Source organism: Lissotriton helveticus, chromosome 4_1, assembly GCF_964261635.1.
Source record: "Lissotriton helveticus chromosome 4_1, aLisHel1.1, whole genome shotgun sequence".
In the NCBI taxonomy this organism is placed as follows: Eukaryota; Metazoa; Chordata; class Amphibia; order Caudata; family Salamandridae; genus Lissotriton; species Lissotriton helveticus.
Genome location: NC_136063.1, coordinates 1135588467 through 1135612895, shown reverse-complemented (window position 1 = coordinate 1135612895; position 24429 = coordinate 1135588467). Strand labels below are relative to the sequence as shown.

Genomic DNA, 24429 nt, shown 5'->3' with positions numbered 1-24429 from the left:
GCAAATAAAATGACTACGGCCAAATACACTATTGCTCCATGCTGCATGCCTCTGAATCTAGCACATATGCTTTGTCATGTCGCTGCTTCGAGTTGATTGTATCTGAATTATTGATACTGTTTGTGCGATGATAACAAATGTATGCTATCCATACATTAAAATTCACATTGAAGGTTGTTCTACTAATCTGTTTTCTTTTTGCTTGTTTAACTGACAAAAATAATCTCACGAGGGAACGCTAGTGAATGTCAGCTGATTTAGACACATTCTACGTGTTTTTTTCCTTCTTGCTGATGGTATTATTGAATCAGTGAATTATGAAGTTGTGGAAACTGGACCACAGGCATGCATTCTAAAATTCCAAGAATTATGGTGACCCATAAGGGAAGTCACCTTGAGGTATGCAATGCAACACACTCTAACTGTGCTAAAGAAGGACAAACAAAAGGAACTGCATCATCCAAAGCTGATTGCATGTTGAAACCCATTCTGCTACACTTAGGACCACTTCCTTTCACATGCAGCACTTCAATGGATAAAAAAAATATCAACTGTAATGTTTTGAAAAATGTTTGCCGTTAGTCATGGTATTGAGTGTACTGGAATTATATGGAGTGGGATTGAGTTTAATTATGTGGTGTGCTGTTGAATTTTGTGGCATGATGTGCAATTTTGTGGTGTGGATTAGATGTATGTAGTGTGTTGTGTAATGTTGTTGAGTTGAATTATGAGGTTTGTTGTTAATTACGTGGTGTAGATTGGAAATGTGTAGAGTTGAATAGTGTTGTGTGGAACTGTGCGGATAGCTTTGCCTTTTTGATGACAAAAAAAAGAAAATAGGTAGGTGTAGGAAGCTGGCTCTTTAGTTGTATTTTTAGAGCCAAGCTGTATTTGGTACAGGTAAATATAATTGTACTTTTCAAGACAGATTGATGAACAAGCAAGCTGGATAAAAATGACTTGTTACAGGTTAGTAACATATTTCAAAACAATGAGTCATTACTCCCTCCCCCCACCTCCTTTTTTTACCTCTATCCTCTAGTGGGGACATGCTCTTCCACTACCCGACTCTATTACTGTAGCCTATGTATCTATTCAAAACGTTTTTTCCTGAACACTGAGACCTGAGCAACATGGCTGATGCCCGGTGGAGTTGCAAGACAGCTAATGAGGAGATTAGCCCTGGTTTACCCTTCGACTGTCGCATACCCAGCAGGACATTAGTCACAGTTCTTCCTCGTCTCCCTGCCATGGCTCCTTCCTCCTGTCCTTTCCTACAAATTCTCTCAACCTTGATGTTTGTTTCCTGTACCTTACTAGGCTATTTTAACAGATGCAACTTGTAACGCAATGTTCCTCTGGTATAGCGCTCTGATACCTCTGGGTCTAGCGAGCGCTGTATGCTATATAAACCTTTTTAGATGTACCTTGTAATGCAACGATCCTCTGGTTAGGCGCTCTGATACCTCCAGGTCTAGCCAGTGTAAACTTCTCAAAAGCAAATAAACTCAAAACTGGTTTTCCTGAACGCTGAGACCTGAGCAATATGGCTGATGCCCGGTGGAGCTGGTAGACAGCTAATGAGGAGATTGGCCCTGGTTTCCCCCTTGACCGTCACCTACCCAGCCGGACATTGGGCACAGTTCCTCTTCGTCTCCCCACTATTACTCCTTCCTCCCCTCCCTCCTATGAATTCTTGCAACATTGTTTTGTACCTCACTACGCTCTTGTAACTGATGTAACTTTAAACGCAACAATCCTAAATGTAAAGTGCTTCGATACCCTCTTGGGTCAAGTTTGCGCTATATAAAACTTTATAAATAAAATAAATATGGATTTTAATTTTTTTTGCGATTACTTTTTAGAGTACTTTTTGGATTACTTTTGCTACTCAGTGTGATGTGCCTAGATATCACACTGGGACATTTCCTAGGTATAAGGTAAGTAAAACTCTTTTGCAATAAAACACAGTTACTCAGGTTTCCATACAAACACCCTCAACACTTAGATGTTTTCAGAGGAAAATAGTCAATGCAATCCTATCGAGAAAAATTAGGTTGTCTGTAGATAAGTAAACGGTCTTGAGGGACGAGTTTCTGGGGTCAAGGATGCACTCAAAAAGCACCCTCGGTGGCACTAGGGCGGCCAGGTTCAGAGTGCTGAGGCACAATGTTAACCCATGGGGCTAGGGGGCCATCGGTTGGTGGCTGATCTCGGGCAAGCCACAGGGCTGAGGGAGCAAAGCACCTAGGGTTAAGCTCAGGGCAAAAAGGTACCCAAGGTAGCACACAAGGTGCACCAACAGCGGCACAAGAGCGGCCAGGTACAGGGTGCTGGATTGGTGTCTGTGCCCTGTTGTTTTAAATGAGAGATCTCTGGTCAGAACAAACACTGCAGGTTTGGGCAAGGAGGCTTCCTGGAGACGACCACAGGTTGGAGAGGTATGTTGGGATGCAAGGGGTTGCCTGGACATAGTCGTTTGGGCCACCCAAGGCCCTGGGGCGTTGGGTTCAGGGGTGTCTTGAGCCGTTGGGTTTCCTTACCAGCTCCGGTCGCAGTCGGGGACCCTTCAAATAGAGGCTGCAGGCATCGTTGGGAGGCTTGAGGTAGGACAGGAATCACCAGGGCCCAGGTCAGGATCGCTGGGGGGGGGGTGCCTTGTGGTGTTGGGCCACTCGAACTCGGGTATCGGGTGTAGAGTGGTGGAGATTCAGCCAGAGCCAGAGTATGGTTCTTGAGCATGTCTGGTGCTCATGGGAGACAAAGACTTTGTAGGGAAGGCATGAGAGGTCTGCCAGGTTCTGGAGGGCTGCTGGATGCACAACACGCCAGGATTCTGATGGAGCAGGTCGAAGTCAGGGCCAAGGCAGCTGGTGTCCTCATCTTCTTCCTTCAGCCCGGTTCCTCGGTTCAGGTAGGTGTAGGTATGGACCAATGGGAGGCATAAGTCTCTGTTTGGCTGGGTCCTCCCATCTTCAAGATGGCAGGGACTGAGAGTTGTGCTTCGCCTCCCCTACCCGAGGTGTGGGTTTGGCAAAGGGGCACACCGCTCCTCTTATCTTGGTTTTCCCGTTGATTCTCCCTCCCAAAGTGGGGGTTAGCACTGGTGTGGGCCAGTTGCTGGGAGCAGCAAATGGCTGGGTCAGCTCACAAAGGCAGCAAGCCTTTGAAGTTTCCCCTTCGTGGACCGGGCCAACCCTTGGGGAGGAGGCTTGGCACCTCTACCAGGATGTGCTTTGTTTAAGGACCCTGAGAGCGGGAGGCTCTCGACCCAGGGGTCCAGAAATATGTCTGGGGGTGGCAGCTGATGAGCAGCCAGTCAGCCAGGACACTAGAGTTAGGTGGTTTTTCGGGGGGCATCTCTAAGATGCCCTCTGAGTGCATTTGGCATTCAATCTCACACTGGCATCAGTGTGGGTTTAATGTGCAGAGAAGTTTGAAACCAAACTTCTCAGAATTCAGTAAGGCCATTATGGTGCTGTGGAGTTCGTAATGACAACCTCCCAGACCATCTACTCTTTATGGCTTTACTGCACTTACAATGTCTAAGAATGGACTTAGACACTGTAGGGGTAGAGTGCTCACGCAGCCGCACCCTCTCCAGTGGTATAGTGCACCCAGCTAGAGGGGTGTCTTACCAACACCATAGGCAGTGGGTTGTAGGCATGGCACACAGGTATGTGTGCCATGTTGACCCTTCACTTTTCTCTGCATGAAAACATGAAGCCTGCAAGGGTAGAGTATGTGTGTTAAGGCACAGGGCCCCTAAGGGTGGCACAATATGTGCTGCAGTCCTTAGGTGCCTTCCCTGGTCACAGTGCCCTTGTTACCCATGGTACCTTTTACAAGGGACTTACATGTGGCCAGAGACTGCCAATTGAGTTTACAAAGGTACAGTTTTAAGGAAAGAACATAGGCCCTGTGTACCTGGTTAGCAGGAACCCAGGCGACACTTAGTCAAAGAGCATAAACATCAGGCAAAATGTGGGGGGCAAACATGCAAAAATGGGCACTTTCCTACAGTAGGAGTTAAGCTCCAGATCGTTGCCTTAAATAAAAAATAGATTTAAAAAACATTACTAGAGCCTTTATGGAGCTCCTCGGCATCATATTTAAGGGCAGGATGGAGTAGCGATAAAGGCAAAGGTGCCATGGCAGCCCTAATGAATAAAACTAATACAATTCTTCTTGAGAAACTGCAATACATAAAAGACAGAAGAAAGCGGGATTGTAAAAGCTAAATTCATGTCTAATACACATGTAAATATACCTCTTGCCTGAAAAATGGTGTGGCTACATTAGGTTCGACACCCCGACCGCCTAAGTAAACCAATCACTTTGCACACTATGCACCTACAGTGAGACAGCTCACTCTTGCTACGGCAGAATTATGAGTGAAGTCGGCATGCTGCATGCCTTTTGGAAGCTGCAAAAGAGTACTGCCAAGTCCGATTATACCAGGAGCAGATATGAGTGTGTGCACACACCTTTATACTTGAAGTTATTATTCACACTATATTATCTTCATTAAAAAGTCACTGCTTACTGAGCGGGTTTCGGGGATGGGACTTTGTGGGGATTTCGACCCCTGGAGATGTTTTGAGGGGCCCCACTTTAAAATCATTTCAGCAATTGCAGACTGATTTCGGCCTCCATAAGTCGCAATTTTATACATTTTTACAGCTCCAACACGCACTCTCCCCCCAGATCCGAAATATGGAGGCTCTCCCTGAGTTCCAACCCTTGGAGGGTCGCCTGTTGATGGGGGACCTTGGACTACACAAAATTAGGCAAATATACTAAACTTTAACGACACACACTCCTACCACTCTTGACAAGACCCAACTGGCCTGGCAGGCAGATATTCCCGAATTGACAGATGACGATTGGGCTGAAGCGATTGCCAGTCCGAGGGAAACATCGCAAGATATGGGCGCGGTGGGCGACATATCGTGGAATCGACTTGGCCCCCCTACCTGAGGAGGACTCATGAGCGGTATCCTCCTCTCCCTGCCAGATGTCCCCCAAGTTCTTATTGCTTTAGTGTGTTATTTTCTTACTGGGATGTATATTTTGAATCTGCTGAATCATGTGCTGTACCTCGAAATTTGACCACTGTGTGCTTATTTTTTAGATTATTATTTTACCTGCATGTTCAGCAGGGTTTGTTTATTTGCATGGAAATGGTTATTGATGTACATATTGTCCAAATGATTCAAGGTGTCACTGTGGGGCTGTCGCCCAATGTTTCGCAAAATGAATCAATAAAATCTGTTGTTGGAAGAAAAAAGTCACTGCTTAACACAATCATGCAAGGCAGTTCCTCACTTGTCCTCCAAGCGGTGCCCAGAGAGCATTTGCATCTTTCTTCTATTTCTTAACAATCCAACTGTTCACAGAATATGGCTTCTGTGACTTCAAAATCATCAACAGAATTCATGAAATATTACTGCAAGTAATGTCTATGTGATGAAGGCATCACTACGTCTGTTAGCTTTGAAGGGAAACTGAAGGTCGGGGTAAAGGGAAACTGTGTGAGGTGGAGGACAGGAAACATGCTGCAGCGCGAAACGTGCTAATGGGGTGTAGGTTTCTTTGAACACAAAGCGTTGTTTTGTTAACCCGTTAAGTGTAGGTCTAATTGGGTCAAGACGGTACTAGGTCTAAAAGCGTGAAGAATCCAGTCAATAAATTATTTATACCGCTTTTAAAGTCCTGAATGTAGACGTAGTACTTGGATTTCAGTACACGTCTCTCCACAATTCCGACAGGCAAGACATGCTGTGACAGCGGCTAATAACAGGTAAGCACGCCCTGCACCCCCATCCACCATTTTTCAATTCTTCACCACCTTGATACTAAATCTCCACCAACTCATTGTTTAGATTCCCCCGATACCTGAGACCGCAGAGGCGGCTCGCGGCTCACTGGGTTACCGTCCCAGATATACTGCAGCCATCTGAAATAGGTAAGCCTTGTTGCGACTGCAATCGTCTCTACCCTGTCCACCGTGGCGCCACCTTTCCTAATAGGCCACTATTTTTCATTAGACCTTCCTGGACCCTGAATTCTAGACCGCCATGCAGCAATAACCTCTCTGCCTCCGAAATACACCGGACGCCGTCTGGTAGCTTAATTAAGCTGTACCAGCCCTTCTAATTAAGTAAGCTCCAGCCCTCTTTCGGTGTCCTGCCATACTCTATGACCTTTTTCTCCGTTTCAACATCACTCGGTTCTCTTTCACGCAGGTCGACTGACCCAGCATCTACTTGTACAGACTGCACCTGCGGCTCTCCGCATCTTTCTCACTCGACCCGGACTTCTAATCGGTCTTCGCCTGGAACGAAACTCCTCCAAGTCACTCTCACCTGGACCTAGGTATTATTATGGCTATCTTTCCCTCTCTGCCCTCAAGCATCCTACCTACTTGCAACTTGCGATCTCACTGTTTTTCACAAGCGCTTCACCCTTACATGCGTTTGCCACTTTTCTTTTATCTAAATTATTTTCTGCTTTTGACACCAGTGGCCTACCAACTTTCTGCTAGTTTTGCGGGTTTAACATCACTTACCGAGTTCTGTACCGTTTCGAGTTTCACCACCACACGCACACTTCTAGCATTAGTTACTCTTAATTGCGTTATTCTCGCACTCACTAACAGGACTCTTGGTCCTGCTGAGCCTTGGTTAACAATTTTTATGCGTCCAGTTCACTTCACTGGTACAGTTTTACTCACGAGCGATCCCTTCACACCGGTTTGACATAGAGACTGCCCTCACCAGCACCCAAGTTGTTTTAAAACGGTTTTCCGCCTGTGTTAACATTGTATTGTCTTTTTTTCATCCTTTACTTCCCTCCTATGGTTCTGCTCTAGTTATTAAAGGCAAAATGTACACAGACATACCACTGATAATGTCCTGATGATGATCCTATATATTTTGTAATGATCGAAACGCCGTCAACTTGTTGTACGCCATATACACTTCTTTATTTAATTCTTATTTTGTGTAATGGTGTCTCCACTATAATTTGTTTGTTATATCAAAATGTGCCCCATATAAACAATTTACTCTGCCTGAACCTTTCGGTTTTCATGTTTTATATCCTTCCCAATAAGTTGGATACAGACTTGTGTCCCACTTTAATTGTTTCTTGCTTTATTTTGTATATATTTAAGCAACTGCATATTAAAAAAACCCTGTCCGGCTGGACAACTGTAAAATATAGTACTGATTGGGTCTGCATTTATTGTTTACTCACATTAGCCCTTGTCTAGGGACCACTGTCAGTTAGGCCAGTTTTCGAGCTGTTAAGTTAATTTGCAACTGATAGGACTCTGCCACGAGGAGCGTGGCATGGGGAGATCAGGACCATCAGGCCAACAATCTATTGTATGGTGAGAGTAATGTGCCCTCCGTGACCGTTATGGCCAAAGTTAATTAGTTGAAGTCACTGCTACGGCTTGATACTACCAAGCAGCTGCTCAGGTACACACCAAGCCAATATATGCCTCCCCAATGAAGAAGTGTGCTGTGCACTGATTATGGGACCACTCAGGTCCAAACTGATTAGCTAAAAGCATACACACACCGCTGCAGCACCGCACAACAGTCCGCTGGAGATCGGGACGGCTTGGGTGGGAGTGACACGCTGATCAAGAATGGAACAACCCACCTCTCGCAAGGGAAGGGGGGGGCAGCCGAGTGATTACACACCACACTTTGATCCGATGGCTAGTGCGGGGCTGCCACTGAGAAGAAGGCATGCTCAACTTTCAGTGTCCGCCTACAGAAGTGCTCATTCTAAATAAGGTGGGAAAAGCAGAAACCATTATCTATTAGAAGTAAAGTTTTGTAAAGGTCACTGACAAAAGCCAATCAAAAGTTGGAGGTAGGATATAAAAATTAGAGGCACGGAATAAGCCCATAGACTCAAGACAGCATGTCTCAAAGAGACAGCGTATGTGCTGCTTGGGCGAGACTTTAAAATGAATAAAGGCAAGTGTTTGCCCCTGCCCAGCTGTAAGAAACGGTCTTCTTCTCAGCCCCTTTTGGGAATGTTTCACCAGGAAACAATTCAGAAATATTTTTAAATGATGCATCTTTTGTTACTATAATGTTGGATATGTGATGGTTAAATTATGATGTTCTCTTGGTCCCATGATTATCATCTCCTGTCCAGCTCTTCCCTTAGAATTCTTATGCATTTGATACATGTGATCAATAAAATCAGGAAAATTAATAATACACAGAGTGCTGCTTCTAAAGTTAGTGCTGCTAGTAAGCCTAGCAGATCACTATTGCAGTCTTTGATGGTAAATATGCCAGTTGTGAATAATAAAGTAAAAGTAAAAACAATGTTTGTTTGCATACTTTACAAGACACAGCCATGGACTATCAAGTAGTCATCCATGGTATAAGGAACTATGACGTGCTAGAAAGACAAGCATTTCTGGTCTAATGGTTCCAAAGCAAAGTATGCAAATAAAATGATGTTTTACAAAAGATGAACAAAAAAGGTTTGCCAATGATGACAGCACGTCAGACAACAAAAAACGTTTATTCATTCTGAGCAATTGTTTCTTAGAATTCTACACTGCAACTATTATCACTAAATAACGCAGGTGTATTAAAAACAAGCACTGGCAAAGCCAATAGGTTGCGACTTAGTCTTATCTTCATGCTGTATAGCAACAAAGCAGATGCTTTAGAACATAAAGGAAATATTTTTAAAAAGAACAAAAAAATAAGCACAAGGATGAGGTCCTGGTCAATGTCATTTAGTAGGCACACCTATGCGTTAAACACACATGCGTAAGACTACAAAATGACGCAGTCACCCAGCGGCCATGTTATTGAGTATAAAAAAAAATGTTAATGCCTTTGGGGGTTGCAGAAGGTGGAGGGAGAGAAGGGAATAGGCGAGGGACAGCAATGTGGAGCATGTGGCAAATTACAAGTAGGAAAGAGAGCGGATAGCAACATGGAGAAGAGCCAGGGGACGAAGAATACTAACAATTGTGAGCCACATTGGTGGGTGGCACAGAAATAGGCAGACAAACAACAGCAATTGGGGGCGGAGGGCAGAAGCACACGGGCCAGAGGGGTCGACATGAAAGCGGGTGGAGGACAGCAGCACAGAGGTGATAGAAAGCGACCCGGGGGTGGGGTGGCCAAAGAAACTCACAGGTGAGAGAAGTCACATGAGTTGGGAGGGGGACAGAAGCACAAAGGTAAGAGAGCGCAATGCACAAGTTACTACTTGTGTAACGATATAGCTGTAAGAGACATTAGTTAGTGATAGGTTCCTTACCTTAGAATATCCACAGGCGTCAGACTGGATCCGGAAAGTTTTTTTCATCAGCAGTACCCCTGCGCGTCGGTAGGTGGCGTTGTGCAGCTCCACGTCCGTCGCTGGCGTCGTAAGAGCTGAAATGACGTCATGGAGACTACTTAGGCACCACCCATGCGTGCTGACGTCAGTTCTGTACATGACTTTCCGCGCCAGGAACGCAGAGCCATGCAAGAAACTGACCACTGGTGCCATGAAACTAGGGCCCTGAAAGGGGTGACCATAACCCTAGAAATCAGTTTGCAGAACGGGGAGGATGGGTGGGGCGGTAAGGGATCTATCACTAACTAATGTCTCTTACAGATATATCATTACACAAGTAGTAATTTGTGTATCTGAAAGAGACACGTTAGTGATAGATTCCTTACCTTAGAATAGATACCCCAGCAATACCAACCCCGGTGGTGGGTCTGCGAATAAGATTACACCACAAAGTCACAGAGAACAGAACGGCCAAAGAAGCCGTCTCTCCAGACTTGACTGTCAAGGCAGTAATGCTTGGTAAATGTGTACAGTGAGGCCCACGTAGCTGCCTGACAAATGTTCTGCAGGGGAACGCCGCGTCCCAAGGCAGTAGTGGAAGCTGTTGCCCTGGTAGAATGGGCACGCAGCCCCACAGGAGGCTCCTTCTTAGCCAATAAGTAAAAGGCTTTGATGCAGAGAACAACCCACCGAGAGATGGCCCGTTTGTGCACGGCCCAACCTTTTTTGGCGCCCCCGTAGCCAACAAAGAGCAGGTCGTCTGCCCGGAACTGTTGTGTACGCTTCAGATAGAACGAGAGCGCACGTTTGGGTCCAGACGGTGGAGCCTCTCTTTCTCTTTCGAAAGATGCAGAGGTGGAAAGAAGGTGGGCAAAGTGATCGACTGCGTGATGTGGAAGGGCGTGACAACCTTTGGCAAGAAAGAAGGACGGGTCCTTAAAACCACCTTGTCCGGATGAACAGAAAGAAAAGGAGGTTTGGAAGAAAGAGCCTGGAGCTCACTCACTCTTCTGGCACGGGTGATAGCTACCAGAAAAGCCGTCTTGAGAGTAAGAAGACTCAAAGGACAGTTATGAAGGGCCTCGAAGGGAGCACACATCAGATATGTCAAGAGAAGGTTTAAGTCCCATTGATGCATGATGAACGGCACGGGAGGAAATGTGTGAGTAATGCCTTTCAGAAAACGGTTAACATCCGGGGACTTAAAAAAAGAAGGCTAATCTGGAAGCCATAGAAAGGCAGAGATGGCTGAAAGATAACCTTTGACTGTGCCCAGAGCAGAACCCTGCTGGGCCAAAGAAAGAAGGAACAGAAGGACTTCGGAAAGAGGGGCAGGAAGGGGATCCACCGAATTTGCCGTGTACCATGCCACAAACTTGTTCCACCTGCAGGCATATACCATTTTAGTGGAGGGACGCCTGGCTGCCAGAATGACATCACAGATTCCAGGAGGAAGATCGAAAGCCGTCAACTGTCTCTGCTCAATCTCCACGCATGGATGTGGAGGCTGGACAGGATCGGGTGGAGGACCATCCCCTGCTGCGGCGACAGAAGATCCTCCTGAAGAGGTAGTCGGATTGTGGGATCGATCGCCATGCTGAGCAGCTCGGGATACCAGTATCTTCGTGCCCAATCCGGAGCCACAAGAATGACTTGGGCCCGATCGCGCCGAATCTTCTTCAGCACTCTGGGCAGAAGTGGTATAAGTGGAAAGGCGTACAATAAACCGCAGCTCCACTCGTGATGAAAAGCGTCGCCGAGCGAGTGACACCTTGAAAATTCCAACGTGCAGAACTGATAACATTGCGTGTTCTCTTTGGTGGCGAACAGATCTAACCAAGGCTCTCCCCACTGCCGAAAGAGACCTTGTGCCGCTTCCAAGTGCAGACGCCATTCGTGATCCATCATACACCGGCGGCTGAGTTCGTCCGCCCTGGCATTCAGAGAACCTGCCAGGTGTTGAACCACCAAGGAAATGCCTTGATGTTCCAGCCATGTCCAGAGGCGCAGAGCCTCCAGGACCCCACCCTGCCCTGTTTGTTGCAATACCACATGGTGGTGGTGTCGTCTGTGAACACCTGCACCACACGTCCACGAACAGAGGGAAGGAATGCTTTCAGTGGAAGTAGGATCACCTGAAGCTCCAAAAGGTTGATATGGAGCCGGGACTCCGCCAGAGACCAGATGCCTCTGATCTCCGCCTCTCCCAAGTGGCCTCCCTATCCCAGGAGAGACGCATCCGTCACCACTGTGTGCTCCGGTTGGGGAAGGGAGAGGGATCTGCCGTTGATCCAATCACAATTCGTGAGCCACCACTGTAATTGTCGTGGAGTGCCCTCCGAAATCTGGACATGATCTAACAGGTTGTCCTGATGCTGTGCCCACTGGAACTTCAGGTCCCACTGCAGATCCGCATATGCCATCTGGCGTGTTGCACTAGCAGGATGCAGGAGGCCATCAGGCCCAGGAGCCGGAGGGTCATCCTGGCCGAAACCTGGGATAGAGGCTGAAAGATCGCAGTCATAGCCTGAATATCCCGGACTCGCTGCTCGAGAGGATAAACCCGAAACCGCGTCGAATCCAGAACCGCTCCAATGAAGAGGAGCTCCTGAGAGGGGCTCAGGTGTGACTTTGGCACGTTGATGGAGAACTCCAGCAAATGCAGGACGGCCGTAGTCTGAAGGTGGGTGACAACTGCTTGGGGCGAGCCTGCTTTCAACAACCAGTCGTCGAGGTAGGGGAAGACTGACACCCCTGACCTGCGCAGGTGAGCTGCAACCACCGCCATCATTTCCGTGAACACCCGAGGGGCGCTGGTAAGACCGAAGGGGAGCACACCAAACTGAAAATGCTCCTGGCCTACAGTGAACCGCAGGTAACGCCGGTGGGCCGGCAGGACGGGGATGTGAACAAATATGCGTCCTACAGGTCCAACGCTACCATCCAGTCTCCAGGGTCGAGGGCAGCCAAGACCTGAGCCAGAGTCAACATCTTGAACTTCTCCTTCCGGAGGAAGCGATTGACGTTCCTGAGGTCCGAGATGGGGCGCAAGCCCCCTTTGTCCTTCTTGTGGACCAGAAAGTAGTGGGAATAACAACCACGTCCTACTTCTGGCCCAGGAACTCGCTTGATAGCTCCCTTGGCCAAGAGGGCCAAACTTCCTGTTGGAGAAGCGCAAAGTGATCCCCCGACATGTGGTTGAACTGAGGTGGCATGGCTGGGGGACAGACTCGAAGGGGAGGGAGTAATCCCTCCGGACGAGTTGTAGCACCCACTTGTCGGAAGTGACAGAACGCCAGTGGGGAAGGTGATGACGAATCCAGCCGCCCACTGGCGTGGGGTGTGCCCCAAAGCTCAGACTAGGAAGGCTTTGAGGCGGATGCTGTGGGAGCTGAGGTGGACTGACCTGCACACTGGCCCCCTGTCCCGCCATGGCGGCCTCCACGCCGACTGCCGCGTTGAGTTTGGTTCTGTGCAGGCTTCTGACTGAACAAGCGGGCAGGGGTGCCCCTACCGTGGCCACGAAAGGAATGAAAAGTAGACGCGGCCGGGCGCGTGGCGGAGAGACCCAAGGACTTGGACGTAGCCCAAGAGTCCTTAAAGCGCTCCAGCGCACTGTCGGCTTTATCACCAAACAGGCGAGTGCCATCAAAGGGCATGCCCATGAGCGAGCTCTGGACATCTGGCGAGAATCCAGTAGATCTCAACTAGGCGTGGCGACGAAGTGCCACAGTCGTAGAAATCGCCCTACCTAGGAAGTCCGCGGTGTCCACACCTAATGGCGAATTTAGCCGCATCGTTACCCTCGGCCACAGCCTGGGGCAGCACAGGCTGGACCTCTTCAGGACACTGGGGCAACACCTGTGCCACTGTACCCACACCGTGTGGGAATAGCGGCCCAATAGACATGCGGTGTTCACCGACCGCAGCCCCAAGCTGGCCGAAGAGAGCAACCCCTTTGCCAAAGTGCTCCAGCTTTTTAGAGTCCTTATCCGGCGGAGCAGTGGGAAAGGGACTTTGGGAAGTCGAAGCTTGGTTGACTCGGCTCTCTGGCGTAAAATGAGTGGTCAAAAAGGCAGGGTCACCCGGCGGCGGGCGATGACGTCTGGCGACGTTCTTATCCACAGGGGCCCCTGTGGCTGGCCGCGACCAAGTGTCCAGCAAGACATCAGTGAGGGCATCATTAAATGGCAGAAGGGGACTCCGACGAAGTGGACGCCGACTGGAGCACCTCAGGGAGGAGATTCGTTTTTAGAGCCATCGTAGGGAGATCAAGGTTCAGGACCTCACCTGCCCGACGGAGCACCACCGTGTAAGAAGCGCCCTCCTCCATGGTAGGCAGAGGAGAGGCAAACCCTGGATCAGAAGAGACATCAAGGCTGCTGGCCTCCTCTAAGTCTTCTGCCCAATGCTGCTCAGTCACACTGACGAGCAAGAGGGTTCTCAGACCCCTCCCAGTCATCCTCTACCTCCGCCGCATGAGGTGCAGACCCCGGCAGCGGGGCAGGAACAAACGGCGTCCGGAACAGTGCCGGACGGGGCTGAACCGGCGCCATATTCCAATTCGGATCCCAGGTAGGGACAAAACTGTCCTGGAACCGGGGCAGGGGCGGAACCAATGGTATCCACTGTGGAGCCGAGGGTGGCGCCGGGGCCAGAGCCGCTGGCAACGCCGACAGGATCCGGACACGGGACTGCCGGGCCCAAGGGCGCACCGGCGGGAGCCCGAGGTCTAAACAGGCGGTCCATGAGAGCAAGAAATTCTTGCACCTGTACGGGAGTCGCAGACGGACCCGGGTAAGGTGGGTAGGCTGCGGGACTCCCAGCGTTCTCTAGAATGGCCCCTGGACTGTGAACGGCACTGGGACGAGTGCCGAACCTCAAGCAACTTCCGGGGCCGCTTCCTCAAGGCCTTCGGGCCCATGGCCCGACAGTCCAAACAGGACCGGGAGTCGTGGTCACGCTCCAGGTAGTATCGACAGACATCGTGGGGGTCCGCCACAGATATATTGCGATGGCAGGCCCCACAAGACTTGAAACCAAGCATTCCTACGTGCACCAGAGTAGACTTACAGGAGACAAAAAGTCTCAAAAGATAGTAAAAAAATGACTAGGGTACGTGCTGTAACCCGATCTGCGCTTACTGGCGAGGAAAAAGAAAGAACTGACATCAGTGTGCATGGGTGGCGCCTAAGTAGTCTCCGTGATGTCATCTCGGTGCTTATGACGACAGCGACGGACGAGGAGCTGCACGACGCCACCTACCCATGCGCAGGGGTACGGCTGACTAAAAAACTTTCTGGATCCAGTCTGATGCCTGGGGATTTTCTAAGGTAAGGAATCCATCACTAACGTGTCTCTTTCAGATACATAGCGTGGGGGCAGAAGTACCTGAGGGAGACAACTGGAAAGCACATGCACTCTCGTGGAGTACTCTAACAAAAAGAAAAAAGTGGCTCCCAAAACGCAAGCAGTGGAACGTCTCAAATACTTTGTCCATGCCACAGGGGAAGGGCAAATACAGCTAGAGGAAGTAAAGCCCACAGAAGCAAACTAATTAGAAAATAAGGAAATTAGAGTGACAAAACAGCCAACCAATCTTAAGCAATGTGCGGGCTCTAAGCTCATTGTAAGCTAACAAAATGTCTTGAAATATACAGAGTATTTTTTTTGTTGGCGAGACCGAAAAACAAAACTTGATATTGCCAAAAAAACATACCTTAGATTTGAAACCGCATCTGCAGGAAATATTGGATGTTCGAGAGCAATTACCACATTCACCTTCATGGCACAGGTTTTCACAAGTGTGAATAAAATCTGAAACATGAACACAATTAACTTAATGACCAAAACAGCAATAACTGATCTAATTCATTATTAGTCACCAATGATGTTAAAAATAATCACCCAAAGACAGGCAAACTTAATCGCACAAGGCAGACAATGCAGCTATACAATTTTGGGGTAGTCAAATAATGACATTTTATGATTCCTAACTAAGCAAACAAAAAAATTTTAACACAATAATTCTTATTTGTATACGTCCATGGGCTGAATCCTGTTTCCAGACAGTGACAATGCTGTCCCCTGGTAACACAGGGTGAAAATCAATGATACACACATGAGCAGGATGAAAACCAATTATACAACCTTGAAATGTTTGAATCCAAAAATGTATGCGATTCCTGTGTATCCTCCCACGCCTCCTTTACTCTCACTTTAAATAAAGTCAATTCTGGTGAAATAATCAAATCTGAGATATTATCTGATTGTACATGCATTTGGTATTACTCCAGAGTTAGTGTCTTAAATGGATTCATATTCTATATAGAATAATTCTCCAGTATCAGGAAAAGACAATCCTTTTTTCTGTAAAAAATTCCTTTCATTATTTCACCAGACCTAACCACCTCCAATAGCCATCAGCTCTGCTACCCTTTCACCAGTGCCCTCCGATTCATTTTCAGTGCAAACTCCGATGGAGAGGCAGGGTGTCTGCATTCTGTGCTAGATATTGAAACAATTTACTTTGGGAATCCCCTATTGTGGATATAACAGAAAGAAGCTGAGCCAGGAGGTACAAATCCATTGGCACCTTATACATTATTTTTTGCCAAACTAAGGCCACAAAGAAATTGGCAACCAAGAAGAAATGTACTAGTAAAGCTGCTCCGTTTTGCTTGATTGGTCACAACCTGCTTTACTTTGAAATAGCAGAGAGGGTTAGACAGTGTTTTAGGTGGGCTGAAAAAGTGGGTAGCTCTATCGGCTACAGACTAAGAAAAGTAACTACGATTTGATTATAAGAGTGTAACTAATGGCATATTCATATACATGGCTCCACCTACCACTTGTGCTGGTCATCATTCTTCTCCTAAACCTGGTGTTCCTCCTCACTGTTCTCCTCCTGAATTCCCCCTTATCGTCATCGCCTTCTGGTCCTCCTTCTACTGTTACTGATACCCTTCGTCCTCTTCTTCTAACCCTGGTCCTATTCCTCTTCTTGTCTTTGCTCCTGGGCAACCATATATTTCAGGTCCTTCTCTGGGCCCTCTTGGTCCTGCTAATCCTTCTAGTTAATCAGGACTTAGTCATACTACTACCTGATTATCGTCCGCCTAGTCCAGGTTGACCCCCTCATCCTGGGGTCTGCACTTTGGTCCTACTACTCTTTCTGGTACACCTCTTACACCTCCTCTTTTGGTCTGATTCTATGACCCCCTCCCCGAACTTCCTTCCCTTATTCCTAAATTGGCCTGATTGGCCTCAGTCTTCCTGATAGTGATCCTCCTGGTCGTTCTGGTCTTTCCCCTCCAGGTGCTAGCCCCAGTGCTTCTGGTTTTCTTCCTGATCTACCTTGACCTGGTCCTCCTTGTTCAGGTTACTGGTACAGCCCCCTTGGCCCTCCTGGTGCATATTCCTTCCCTCTAGCCTGCTTGGTTTAGAGTTCTCCAAATCCAGCTGTTACTGGTTCTTCTGCTCTCCCCCCACTGCCCCTGATCATGCAGTTATCCCCGATGGTTCAGGTTCTCCTGCGTGTGGTCTTCCACCTCCTGCCCTTTCTCCAGGCCAGGCACTTAGGGGGGTTTTTAAGCAGTGTTCAGATTTTTAGGCTTGGAGTGAAAGCCATGAAGGACAGAAAATGACCCCTAGTAGTAACTCTTTTCAACACCTTATTTTCTTTGAGGGTGCTGAACATCAACAGGACCAACCAACTGAAAGCCCTGGGGATAAGGCACCTGCTGCAGACAGCCATCAAGGTATACCAGTAGCATATTTGCTACGGTAGTTAATATACTTGCTGGAAAGAACAAGTTACTTACCTTCGGTAACGATATATCTGTAAGAAACAGTAGTTAGTATTAGATTCCTTACCTTAGAATATCCCCAGGCGTCAGTCTGGATCCGGAAACTTTTGCGTAGCAGTACCCCTGCGCGTCGGTAGGCGTCGTCTGCAGGCGTCCCCTGCGGCTCCGCGTCCGTCGTCGGCGTCGTGCGCCGTGATGACGTCGCTGGAGTATATATAGACGCCGCCTCCGCGCGCTGACGTCAGTTCTTTGCACACAGCTTTTCCGCGCCAGAACACGCAGAGCCATGTGAGGACTAACACTGGTGCCATTTGAAACTAGGGCCCTGAAAGGGATGTCCTTAACCCTAGGTATCAGTTCGCAGAACGGGGAGGATGGGTGGGGCGGTAAGGAATCTAATACTAACTACTGTTTCTTACAGATATATCGTTACCGAAGGTAAGTAACTTGTTCATCTGAAAGAAACAGGTTAGTATTAGATTCCTTACCTTAGAATAGATACCCCAGCAATACCAACCCCGGTGGTGGGTCTGCGAACCAATACAAACCTATACCAGAAAGTCCTGGAGGACCGAACGGCCAAAGAAGCCATCCCTCCGGACTTGACTGTCCAGGCAGTAGTGCCTCGCAAAGGTGTGCAGCGAGGCCCACGTAGCCGCCTGGCAAATGTCCTGCAAAGGGACTCCCCGGCCCAGGGCAGTAGTAGCCGCCGTGGCCCGAGTGGAATGGGCCCGCAGCCCAACAGGAGGCTCCTTCCGAGCCAAAGAGTAGCATGCTTTGATGCACAGGACGACCCACCGAGAGATGGTTCGTTTCTGTACCGCCCTTCCCTTCTTCTCACCCACGTAGCCAACAAACAGTTGGTCATCCACCCGGAACTGGCGTGTGCGATCCATATAAAATGAAAGCGCACGTTTTGGGTCCAGACGATGGAGCCGCTCTTCATCCTTTGAAGGATGCGGAGGCGGGAAGAAGGAGGGTAAGGTGATGGACTGCCCGATGTGAAAAGCAGAAACTACTTTGGGCAGGAAAGAAGGCCTAGTCCTAAGAACCACCTTGTCAGGATGGACGGACAAGAAAGGAGGTTTAACAGAAAGAGCCTGGAGCTCACTCACTCTCCTGGCAGAGGTGATGGCAACCAGGAAGGCCGTCTTTAAGGTGAGAAGACGGAGAGGACAGGAATGAAGCGGCTCAAAGGGAGCACACATTAAGAATGTCAGAACCAGATTCAAGTCCCACTGAGGCATCACGAACGGAACAGGTGGGTACATGTGCGTGATGCCTTTCAAGAACCTCAGTACAATAGGGGACTTGAATAAAGATGGCTGATCAGGTAGCCGTAAGAAGGCGGAAAGGGCAGAAAGGTAGCCCTTGATAGTGCCCAGAGCAGAGCCCTGCTGGGCAAGAGAAAGAAGGAAGAGGAGAACCTCGGAAAGAGGGGCAGAAAGGGGATCCACAGCCTTTGCTGTGCACCATGCCACAAATCTGTTCCACCGGCAGGCGTATACCGACTTTGTGGAGGGACGCCTGGCTGCCAGAATCACATCACAGACTTCAGGAGGCAAGTCGAACGGCCTCAACTGTCGCCGCTCAATCTCCACGCATGGAGGTGGAGGCTGGACAGGTTCGGGTGGAGGACCGTCCCCTGCTGCTGCGACAGAAGGTCCTCCTGAAGGGGCAGGCGGATCGAGGGACCGACTGACATGCTGAGTAGCTCGGGATACCAGTATCTTCGAGCCCAGTCCAGGGCCACAAGGATAACTTGGGCCCGGTCGCGCCTGATCTTCTTCAGCACTCTGGGTAGAAGTGGTATAGGCGGAAAGGCATACAACAGACCGCAGCTCCACTCGCGCCGAAAGGCGTCGCCGAGCGAGTGCCGTCTTGGAAACTCCAACGCGCAGAACTGATGACATTGCGCGTTCTCTTCTGTGGCGAATAGATCTAACCACGGCTCTCCCCATTGCTGAAAGAGGCCGTTCGCCACGTCCGAGTTCAGACGCCATTCGTGATCCACCGAGCACCGACGGCTGAGTTCGTCCGCCCTGGCGTTCAGAGAACCTGCCAGGTGTTGAACCGTCAGAGTCACACCCTGACGTTCCAGCCATTGCCAGAGGCGCAGAGCCTCCTGGCAAAGGATCCACGACCCCACTCCGCCTTGTTTGTTGCAGTACCACATGGCGGTGGTGTTGTCCGTGAACACCTGCACTACACTCCCGTTGACAAAGGGGAGGAATGCCTTCAGTGCTAGGCGAATCGCCCGCAGCTCCAACAGGTTGATATGGAGCCGGGACTCCGCCGGAGACCAGATGCCTCTGATCTCCGCCTCTCCCAAGTGGCCACCCCAGCCCTGGAGGGACGCGTCCGTCACAACCACGTGCTCCGGTTGGGGAAGGGAGAGGGATCTGCCTCTGACCCAATCGCGGTCCGTAAGCCACCACTGCAACTGTCTCGCAGTGCCCTCCGAGATCAGGACATGGTCGGATAGGTTGCCCTGATGCTGGGCCCACTGAAACTTCAGGTCCCACTGCAGAGCCCGCATCCGCCACCTGGCGTGATGCACCAGTAGGATGCAGGAGGCCATCAGCCCCAGAAGCCGTAGCGTCAACCTGACCGAAACCCGGGATAACGGCTGAAAGATGGGAATCAGAGCCTGAATATCCCGAACCCGCCGTTCCGGAGGATAAACCCGAAACTGCGCCGAGTCGAGAACCGCTCCGATGAAAAGGAGCTTTCGAGAGGGACACAGGTGTGATTTCGGCACATTGATGGAAAACCCCAGCTCGTGCAGGAGGTCTGCCGTCATCTGAAGGTGGTGGACGACTGTTTGGGGCGAGCCCGCCTTCAACAACCAGTCGTCGAGGTAGGGGAAGACTGAAACCCCTAACCGGCGCAGATGAGCTGCGACCACCGCCATCACTTTCGTGAACACCCGTGGGGCGCTGGTAAGGCCGAACGGGAGCACGATAAACTGAAAGTGCTCCTGGCCTACCGTGAACCGCAGGTAACGCCGGTGGGCCGGCAGGACGGGGATGTGAAAATACGCATCCTGCAAGTCCAACGCTACCATCCAGTCTTGTGGGTCTAGAGCAGCCAAGACCTGAGCCAAAGTCAACATCTTGAACTTCTCCTTCCGGAGGAAGCCGTTGACATCCCTGAGGTCCAAGATAGGACGGAGGCCTCCTTTGTCCTTCTTGGGCACCAGAAAGTAGTGGGAGTAGCAACCACACCCTACTTCTGGCCCAGGAACGCGCTCGATGGCCCCCTTGGCCAAGAGGGCCGTAACTTCCTCCTGCAGAAGTGTCAAGTGGTCCCCCGACACACGGTGGTTCTGCGGTGGCATGGCTGGAGGAGTGGACTCGAAGGGGAGGGAGTAACCCCTTCGGACGAGCTGCAGCACCCACCTGTCCGATGTAATCGCGCGCCAGCGGGAGTGGTGAAGGCGAACCCTGCCACCCACTGGCGTCACGTGAGCCCGAAAGCTCGGACTAGGAAGATTTGGAGGCTGCAGCGGGGGGAGGGGTAGACTGACCTCGCCGCTGCCCTCTACCGCCACCACGGCGGAATCCCCGGCCGCCACCGCGCTGGGGAGCGTTCTGCGGCGCGTGGCTGGCAGCACGCGTGGGACCGCCCCTTCCTTGGCCACGAAAGGGGCGAAACGAACCCGTCTGCTGGCGCTGGGTCGAAAGACCCAAGGACTTGGCCGTGACCCTGGAGTCCTTGAAGCGCTCCAGCGCGTTGTCCGCCTTGTCACCGAACAGGCGACTGCCATCAAATGGCATGTCCATGAGGGCATTCTGGACATCCGGCGAGAAGTTGGCAGATCTCAGCCACGCATGGCGACGAATCGCCACCGTCGTGGACATAGCCCGTCCCAGCGAGTCGGTCGTGTCAAGACCACACCTGATCGAGTACCTCGCCGCGTCCCGGCCTTCAACCAAAGCCTGGTTGAGCTTGTCCCGCACTTCCTGCGGGCATTGCGGCAAACACTCCGCGACCGTATCCCACAGGGAGTGGGTGTAGCGGCCCAAAAGGCACGCGGTATTACAAGACCGCAGTCCAGCGCTCAAAGAGGAAAAGACCTTTTTGCCAAATTGGTCATACCGCTTTGACTCCCGATCGGGCGGGGCCGATGGAAATGCGGACTGTGAAGTGGAGGCCTGGATCACCAGACTCTCCGGGGAGGGATGGGTGGAGAGGAAGGCAGGATCGTCCGAGCACGGACGGTGACGCCTGGCAACGTTCCGGTCAACCGGTGCACCGGAAGCGGGCCTGGACCAGGTGCCCAAAAGGAAATCCGTCAGGGCCTCATTAAACGGCAGCAGAGGCTCCTGAGGGCATGACTGCGGTTTAAACACTTCGGTCAGAATGTTAGGCTTGACCTTAGCGACGGGGAGCTCAAGGCGCAAGGCCTTGGCAGCCCTCATCAGGACCACCGAATAGGCAGCTCCCGCCTCTGACGCCACAGGGGAAGGCGAGACAAACCCAGGGTTGGGCGACTCGTCCAGACCACTGGCATCACCCAAGTCACCTACCCAGTCCACGTCATACTGGCAGGCACGGGATAAAGGGTCTTCAGACCCCTCCCAACCCTCTCCATACTCGTCCTCATCGCCGTAGTCTGGGTCGACGATATAGACTGGCTCCTCGGAGCCAATGGGCCCCAACGGCGCCGGACTCGGCGTCGGACGATGCCGGTCCGACTCCGCGTCAGGAGTCAGAGAGGGAATGGGGGTGGCGCCGCGCGGCGCCGGCGCCGGGGACCCGACGCCGGCCGGAACCGACGGCGGAGCCACGGCGTCGCGCGGAGGCGGCACCACGGGTTGGCCCAATGCAATCGGCGCCGGAGAGGCCGGTAGACCAGCCGGCGACGAACCTGAGGGACCCAGCGGCGCCGAGGCCGGAGCCGTCGGCGGCGTCGAGGCAGGAGCACCCGAACCGCTCGGGCCCCCAGACGGGACCGACTGGCCCGCAGGCGCCGTAGGCCCCGCCGGAGGAGATATCGCCCTCATAGCCATGAGGAACTCCTCAATCTCCTCGCGCGACGCGCCGCGCCTTCCCCAGGGACCGACGGGTATGGGGCCGTCGGCGACCCACGCGGGGCCGCGGGGGTGGGGCCACCCGAACCCCCGGCCGCATCACGCGGGCGTCGGGGGGAGTCGGGGGTATGATGACGACGCCCCGACTTCTTGTGACGCTTACCTGACGAACCGGAGGAATGGCAGCGACTCCCGGAGCGCTCATGGCGGCTCCACGATCGCTCCCTCGACCGCTCCCTCGACCTCCGACCGGACCGGGACCGCTCTCGACGCGGGGCCGACACTCGGAGCTCGAGCAGCTTGCGGGACCGCTCCCGTCTAGCTTTGCTAGTCAAGGCCCGGCAGTCGACGCAAGACTCCACGTCGTGGTCCGCGCCCAAGCACCGGAGGCAGAGTCGATGGTGGTCGGTGACCGACATCAGGCGGTCGCACCCGTCGCAACTCTTGAAACCGGGCATCCTACCGGCACCGTAGAAGAATTAGGAATTAATCAAAAACTTGGTCAAAAGACCGGAGTACTGCTCTTCGGATCTGCGCTAACTGGCGCGGAAAAAAGAAGAACTGACGTCAGCGCGCGGAGGCGGCGTCTATATACTCCAGCGACGTCATCACGGCGCACGACGCCGACGACGGACGCGGAGCCGCAGGGGACGCCTGCAGACGACGCCTACCGACGCGCAGGGGTACTGCTACGCAAAAGTTTCCGGATCCAGACTGACGCCTGGGGATATTCTAAGGTAAGGAATCTAATACTAACCTGTTTCTTTCAGATAATGTGTGTACATTTGTGGGTCACAGATGAAAAGCATAGTTAATAGGCCTGTTTCAGAGGATAAAGTAGGTCAAAGATTTGTATTCCATGTAGGGTAGCTCAGTGAGTTAATGTTTTAGCAGCAAACATCTTACATTTGTTTTGCCTGCAGGTCACGAGTTACAATCTCTGAACTATAGCTCAAGGATTTATGGGCCCACATCAAAGAGCTGCTGCAACCTGAAGGCATTGGTTTAGAACCTCGCAGATTGTTTATCCCCCTTGGTGTGAAACGCCAAACTATCATGGAAAGTTAGAAGCTCTTGCTCACCCCCTGCAGCATGTGCTCCAGTGTTTGTACACTGGACAGAGGCACAGTAAGTTTCAGGACACAGTAAAATTCGCTACGGTCCATACCAAAACCAAAATCCAGCTCAATAGCCTAATGGATTCCTCAAACAAGTAACACTGCAGGGACATATCTGGATCAAAAGTACATTTTCTAAAGCAAATGTTGGCATTGGGAGAAAAGTGTTTTGGTACAAAAACGTAACCCACAAAAACAGCCAATGGAGAGTAGATGGGGGGAGTTTATTTGTGGTTTTCACAAGTACAGACCAGCCCAGATTAAATCAAGAGGATGAGTGTAAATTGTTAGTTGTATACAAACTATGCAGATGAAATTAAATTGTCACGGTGCCTGGAAAAAACAAGTCTGCTTGATCCTGTGAGAAAATGGGAATATTAGATTAATGAGTGAGTGCAAAAATTCAGTTGAGGCTATGGGTTTAGTAAATATCAGAGCAAGTTTGTCTGTGACTATATACACCTGCAACGTACAAAAGATAATATAGTGGTGTCGAGTAGAGGATTCCAATATTTTAGGTTCATGGTTATCTAGTTGCATCAGCTGATTAATAATGCTAGCCTTAAAAAGTTCAACATCATTTCCAAGGTATATCATTTACATTTATGAATGAATAGCAAGAAATAAGCCTTTAGTAGAATGAGACTACAGATATACCGTAAAGGCCTTATGATAAACATTTTGTCAACTTCTAAAGAAATCACACAGCTAAACAAAGGTGCTGGGATATTTCTCTGCCTGGGCAAAACTTAACAGGGTCTCGGGAAGTTATAAGGTGCATGTAACAAGGGTATACTCGACATAGGGTATATTAAAAACACAAAATTGCAACAATTCCGCTGTGCTTTCAGTACACCTTTGGCATTGATATCTTGAGAGAGGTTGAGAAAAGTACATGATATCAAGAGAGAGTACACCAGAGCTAGACAATAACGGTCATATTACTAACCAGTGACCTTATGACCCTGAGTCACAATCATTATTTCCTTATCGCAGTTGCCCTGGCTGAGATCTTGATTACAGTATTTAAAACTTAGTACCCTAGAAAGGAACACACCGGGGTTTTAGGGCCTTTTACAGCTAAACCGGTTGGCCCCTTGTGTGGAGAAGGAACTCTTGCTAGGACCATCAAAA

At 50.4% G+C, this 24429-nt stretch overlaps 1 protein-coding gene across 1 annotated transcript in view; it reads right to left on the bottom strand.

The window, feature by feature from the left end:
- The window catches only part of NFX1 (nuclear transcription factor, X-box binding 1), a 1119153-nt gene that overhangs the window by 493114 nt on the left and 601610 nt on the right, over positions 1 to 24429 (bottom strand). The window contains exon 10 of the mRNA XM_078687738.1: positions 15053 to 15150. Coding sequence (XP_078543864.1) covers positions 15053 to 15150 — 98 coding nt within the window. The remainder of the gene's footprint in view (positions 1 to 15052; positions 15151 to 24429) is intronic.